At 40.2% G+C, this 6,716-nt stretch overlaps 1 protein-coding gene across 1 annotated transcript; it reads right to left on the reverse strand.

Moving 5' to 3' along the window:
* Positions 1-5,570: 5,570 nt before the first annotated feature.
* LOC132527964 (WASH complex subunit 3-like) lies at positions 5,571-6,108 on the reverse strand. Its single transcript, XM_060163957.1, has one exon. It carries the CDS (start codon positions 6,106-6,108, stop codon positions 5,605-5,607), a length of 504 nt encoding a protein of 167 aa, XP_060019940.1. The 3' UTR covers positions 5,571-5,604.
* Between the last annotated feature and the right edge of the window lie 608 nt (positions 6,109-6,716).

Here is a 6,716-nt window from a genome sequence, read left to right on the forward strand (position 1 = left end):
AGAGCTCCTAATGGCCAAAGTTAAAACAACTGAGCAACAAGATAAGTAACAAAAGCACTGGATTATAACCCAAAGAGTAACATAAATATTTATGTGTCCATAATGATATGAAAAAAATGAGAAATAAATAAGTAAATTAGGGAGAAGAAATACATCTTCCTTACAAAAGAATCCTAAGTAATATATATTAATATCCCCTTCTCAACTAATACCGCTCCCCTAGATTGTCCACTTTGGAGACTATTTTACTCCAGGATGATGGTTATTTGAGTGCTGTTCAGTATTCAATCTCTCCCTCTTTTACTTAATCACTCACACTTTCTGAGTAGTATTTTGACCTCTCCTGTGGAGGGATTCTCCATTATTTGTAATTGTGGGGCTGGTAGAAAAGGATGGCTATTCCCAGAAGCTACCTCTCACTGCTGTTTCCTAAAACAGAAACAGAAGAGATCAAACGTTGCCCTCCCCACCACATATACACGACCTATCTCACACTTTGAATCTCACACGCATGAGGCAAAGATGGTGGAAACCATTGGAGGTTGAAAATCTGGTGGTGTCTTGACCAGACCTAAGCTACAGCTCCTGCTGCCAAGCCTCTGAAATTTCCTTGCTTTCTGTTTTCCAAGCCTGTTTTTCTAGCCTGCTTTTAATTCTGTAAGCCCTTGATCTCCTTCCAATTGATTCATTCCCTTTTTACTTAAGATAGCTGCTGTCCATGTCTGTTGTCTGCAAGCAAGAAGCTGACAAAGTTCTTTTATTTGTGTTTATGCATCCAGCTAGCACAGTTGTTCTAAACTTCAGTGTGTCTCAGAATCACTAGGAGTGCTCATTAAAAATGCTCCACTCCCAGAGAGCTCATCTGGTAGGTCTGAAGCGGTGCCCAGGAATCTGATTTGAGTAAGCATTGAAAGCACAATGTTTTTACTTGCTGGTCTCTGCTGCAGTGTTTTGAGCACTGTGTATGGGATTCACTGACCTATCCTCTTGCCTAATACAGAGCCTGGCTGGCACAGAGTAGGATCACAGGAAAGTACTTTTAGACACAACATTCATCCTCAGTCCCACCAGCACTCCCAGGTGAATGCAAAACCACCTTCACTTTTAACTGCTCCCTCATCTTAATGGTAGACAGTATAATCTCAGAATTTAAAGCCTACTGTGTAATCTTTAGGTTATGATAGCCACATAAAATAAGGTAAAATGAAACAGGTGAAATTAAATTTAATGATCTATTTGTTTAATCCAATGTATCTAAATTATTACCATGTCAAGATGTAATCAATAGAAAACCTTTATTAACGAGATACTTTACTTTCTCTTCTCTACGGCAGTGTGTGTTTTCCACTTTCAGCATATCTCAGCACAGTTCTCAACTCAGGTCTCAACAGCCATGTGACAAATGGCTGCCAGTTGGACAGCACAGCCCTATATACAGTATACCTCTCTTAGGTATACGTAGAACACATTAGTTCACTAAAAGCTCTGAGAAATTCTATCTTAAGATTCTATCCTAAGAAGACCTACTTAACTTTCCTTATCTCATTATTTCTCAAACCCATCTGACCATGGAGCACACTCACACACACACACACACACACACACACACACACACACATACACACTGATTTTGGAACACCTATGTAGATCCTACAGAATTAGTCCTTCCGAAAACATTTGTTATAAAAAATAATATATGCATATGTATAACTGAATCACTTTGCTGTATACCTGAAACACAACATTGTAAATCAACTAGTGCAATATAAAATAATTTTTTTAAAAACTTAAAAACACACTTTCTTTTGACCATTCCAAAAGGAAATCACTACTTAGATATAAACCTATGCAGTAGAATCTAGATAACATGGTGAGGGTGTGCATATGAGGACATGTATGTATGAGGGTGTACGTGTGGTGTCTAAGAGTATTTGTGAGTTTATATGGGTGAGAGTGTGCATGTTGTATTGTGAGAGTGTGTATGCTTGCTGGAAATTGTCAAAAGAATTTTTTAAGAGTAAAACTGAAATGCGTTATTTTTTCTGTCATGATAGTTTCTAAGGTAAAACATTATTTAATCTCTTTATTTCCTCATGAAAATTACATTCTTTAGATGAATATTTTAAATTTTTAGTATATTTTTTCTTAACTCTTAAAGATGAACCAAAGAACAACTGCTTGGGGGAAGGAGGAATTGTAGCATGACTTTCTTTCTGCTTTTTGTAGTTGGAGTAAAATTAATATAGTTAAGGTTAGCGGGAGAAATTTCAGGAGTTACACATTTGACAAAAATAATAGTTAAGAAGCATATACTGAAATTCCTTATATTTCATGGTTAGAATGATACAGTATCTTTAAGAACTGGGTTTCAGTCAAATGTTCCTTCTTATTTTTAATATTTAAACAAAAAAAAACCAAAGCGCTACCACTTCTCAGACAAATCCTGAATCATCTTCCCAAATGCAGAATGTTATAAACTCAACTGTTTTTTTATTACATAGAGTTAGGAATATACTCCCCCCGCCCCCACCAAATATGATGAAGCAACTCCCAGGGGAAGGAAGGACTTTGAGTATCCCGTGTGGAGTACGTCCTTAGCTCAGTACATACGATGGGAATGAAGGCCAAGGCACGTAAAAAGTGTGCAGCTTTGGAAGGGTCGGATTATTCGGAGAGGACAGCTAGCATCTGAGTGATCAACACCCTTAGCATTTGTCGTTTGGGGACCTCTTCTTTTTCAGAGAGTGTCTTCCTGTCGTTTTCAGTTGGTCTTCACATCACTTTTTTGAAAGCAGAATACTTTTCCAGAGATGGATAAAATGGTAGATTATTTTACTATAATTACCAGACTGGCCAAAAGAACTGAAAGTTCTTGAGTCTTTTCCTTATTCCTTTCAGATTCAGAAGGTAGGTTTGGAAACAATATGTGGTGTCATTAAGGAACCAATAGCAGAATCATTTGTACTTTGCTTTAGAAAGTCGATGACAAAGACGACTCTCTGCCAAGTACCTTGATTGATCTCTAGAGTCTAGATTTGGTGGAGACCGCTGCTGGCAACACGAGGTTGGACCAGATGACACATATGATGGGACACAAAAGTACACATTAAGCCAAGTGTTCATGTTCCGATACTGCCTCATGACTCATGATGTGACCTTGAATAACTTCTCCAACACAGCTGCCCTAATGGGTAACATGGTAACAAATTCATCCTTCACAGGGTACTGAAGCTCTGTGAATTAGTATATATAAGCCAAACCTAGAATTGTCCTGGTGCTGTTTATTACTCAGATATTCAGATTTGGAAGCAGGGAAAGACACTCCATCCCACCACATATTTAATAACACGACAGAGAATCTTAAGCACTTTGTAAGTACCTCCAACCATGATGACTGTTTAGAGTCTTATGTGTTTTGACAGTTGTGTCAATGACCTTAGCCTTTAATGGGAATCAACTACAACAGATATGTCTAAATGACCAATGGTTGGCCCTCGATGGAACAAAGGATGCTTTTCAATAACCTAAGTGATTTGGCCTGTGTAGTTCTGTACACATGATGACACAAATGAATTCAAAATAGGAAGATTCTTACATCGTGAGTTTGAGGAAAAAAACAGCTAGAGACTGAAACTGTATTATCTAACATTGGAAATAAGTCTGTTTCTTTGATGGCATAGCAGATGAAGCAACTAACTTTTAGGGGCTCTTTTGTGCAAACATCTTTCTTTGAAGTAAAGGGAACTGCTCATTTTTTGTTTGTTGGGTGGATGTGTGTGTGTCTGTGTGTGTGTGTGTCTGTGCGTGTGTCTGTGTTTGCAGTGTACACTGATTGAGTTTGCTTATGCTACAACTCTGCTATAAAAACCTGGAGGTCAAGAACTGTGTTTTTAATACCCACGACATAGGAATAAGTATTTAGAGGGTGCTTTTTCTTTTTTTCAAACATAGACTTTTTTTATACAGCAGGTTCTTATTAGTTATCCATTTTATACATATTAGTGTATATATGTGCTTATTAATTGTTTTGTTGTTAGTGCGGTAACTAATTGTAGCTTTTAATGTAATTACTGATTAGAACAGCTTTGAGCCATTGAACAGAAATATGTTGGATCAGTGCTCTGGAGTCCTGGACAAATACTTAGAAGGGTTCCTATCACGGTCTTCCTAGATCTTGATTCTGAGTTCTTCCTCTCATCTCACTGCCCAAATTCAGGCTAACGAAGTTCCTATCCCTCTCTCCCCATCCAGCCCTGGCCAGTGGCCATGATGAGTCTGTTGGGAGGCAGACACCAGCAACCTCGTCTGTCTGCTACTGCCTAAAGTCTGGTCTGGTCCACACTGCAATTCCTCACTCTTCCTTTGTGACTCCATGGTCACACCTGTGATTTCAGGTATCTAGTTCCACAGGCCATTGTGAAACCTACTCAGCTCTCTTCATTTGCCAAGGTGGGGTGTGCTGACCATGGGAATGTGAACCACAGACCTCCAAGAGCAGGGAGGACTATTCACTAAGCCTCAGCTGCTAGGTCTCACGTGCATCACTGTGCTTGGGCTAAGGCCATGCTTCCAGTGGCCAGGGACTGACTGTCGACGGATACTGAGGCAGGCCCATTCCTGGAGGGCACAGAGCTCCTCTGATGGGTGACTTCAGCTTGAGAACTCTTGATGGCCTTGCCAAAGTTTCCTTAGAACTGCACTTAGAACTTTTCTCTCTTTTTCATTGGGAACAGATTTGCAATGAGGTAGGGGAGAGGGTCACCCAGCCTCTCCATTTTCTCTCACAGCCATTTCCCCTAATCAATTTTGTACAGTTAATCCTGTGTTAGCATTTGTTTCTGAAAGGACCCAAACTAACATTGAAGCTGGACTTTTATACTAGGAATGGCAAATTGTATACACGGATATCAACCCTATGAGGAATTCTGAAACTGGAACAGCCCTTCAGAGTTGTCCCACTGCCCCAGTGGTATGGCTCTTAGAGCCCTGTGTTGAGAAGGATTCTGAAGTAACAGGGTTTAGGCAAATGTGCTGCCACTCCTCCTTTCTGTGCCCATGACAGACATTGCTAATTGATCATACCTATGTATGGAACAGAGCAGTGCTGAGTTAGCAATCAGCCATCAGCACAAGCGCTTACGGATGCCAGGCACTTGTCATTATGTTTCAGACCTGCCTGCAGAACCTAAGTGTGAAAGTGTTGTATCATGATGGTTTGATTTTAGGAAGTTCAGTCTTTTATCAGGATTCCTTTGTCAAGGTTTTCTAGCAACTCCCAGGGAATGCTTGCATGTTCTATGAGTTTGTGCTGGTTGATGCATGCCATCTCCATCAGTCATCCAGCTCTGCATCTTTGCACTCCCCACTTGTCACTATCACAGTGGAGCAGGCCATTTTCTACCACTTCTAACTTTTCTATTAAATAACTTAAAAAAACTTTTTTATTATTATAAATGCTTTATTTATTTAACATAGAGGAAGCTTGGTGGTGAATATGTAGCCATTTGATGTTTTTATGACTAAGAGTTAAAGCTCAGGCTCTCTTTCTTATAGAATGTAAATGTGCACCAACACATGTATATGTAATTGTTATCAAAATTACACTTAGTCACTAAAAGAAGATTCGCTATCTGAACTTTCTTCTGTATTTTTTTCACCTTCACCATCACGCACTGGACCATCTGGCCTCTGAAGAAAACCTGGGTCTAGTCCTTCCGATATCATTTTGTTTCTTATTGCTGTCACTGGAACACCCACTTGAACCATTTTGAGGTATCTGGCATATCTTGGATCCTTGACTACAGTTAAGATATTTTCTGGTGTTACTTCACTTTCCTGTGTCCAGAGTCTTGTAAACTGCTGTGATTGCTCTGAAGTGGTTTCACAATGTGTTTCATTTGTGATCCTAGTTACACTTATAAGAGATACTTCAAATGTGACATCATCTAGCCCTGGGATAGACATCAACTTTGCATCTAAAATATTGAGAGTTGTTTCAATTTTCTGGATACGAAGAGAAAGGTCTGCCAGTTTCTCCTCACAAACTGTAGAGAAGTGGTTGAGGAACCATACAATATGCACCACAAATTGGTTTAGAAATGCCACCATTCACCATTCTTCTTCTTTTTTTTTTTTTTGTGGTACACAGGCATCTCACTATTGCGGCCTCTCCCGTTGCGGAGCACAGGCTCCGGACGCGCGGGCTCAGCCGCCATGGCTCACGGGCCCTGCTGCTCCATGGCATGTGGGATCTTCCCAGACCTGGGCACGAACCCGTGTCCCCTGCATCGGCAGGCAGACTCTCAACCACTGCGCCACCAGGGAAGCCCCGCCACCATTCTTTTTATGCCTGACCCCATGAGAGGAAGCCCATCCTCATCCATCTCCTCAGCAGGCGGGGGACCCCATAAATTTTGTATTTAGTGAACACATGCACATAACCTTAAAAGTCTAACATAAGCAGTCCTTAAAGGTTTATAATTTTAAAAGTTATTCCTTGCACTGACCTTCATTTCTGTCCCCCAGAAGCAATGCCTCCTTAACTCTTCTAGCTACCTCCCCCAGTATTGACTTCCTTACTTCTAAAATTTTGCATATACTAAGGTATCCACTGACTTCTCTACATGCTGCATAAGGACTTAGACCATCACCATGTCCCACCATTTTCCTTTTTCTCCATAACACTCCAACATAGTCATATGTTTTACTAAATCAAT

This window comes from Lagenorhynchus albirostris, chromosome 10 (genome assembly GCF_949774975.1).
Source record: "Lagenorhynchus albirostris chromosome 10, mLagAlb1.1, whole genome shotgun sequence".
NCBI classification, from domain to species: Eukaryota; Metazoa; Chordata; class Mammalia; order Artiodactyla; family Delphinidae; genus Lagenorhynchus; species Lagenorhynchus albirostris.

Excerpts from the sequence above, each read along its gene's own strand:
- LOC132527964 (XM_060163957.1), bottom strand. The coding sequence starts at position 6,108 with ATGGTGGCATTTCTAAACCAATTTGTGGTGCATATTGTATGGTTCCTC.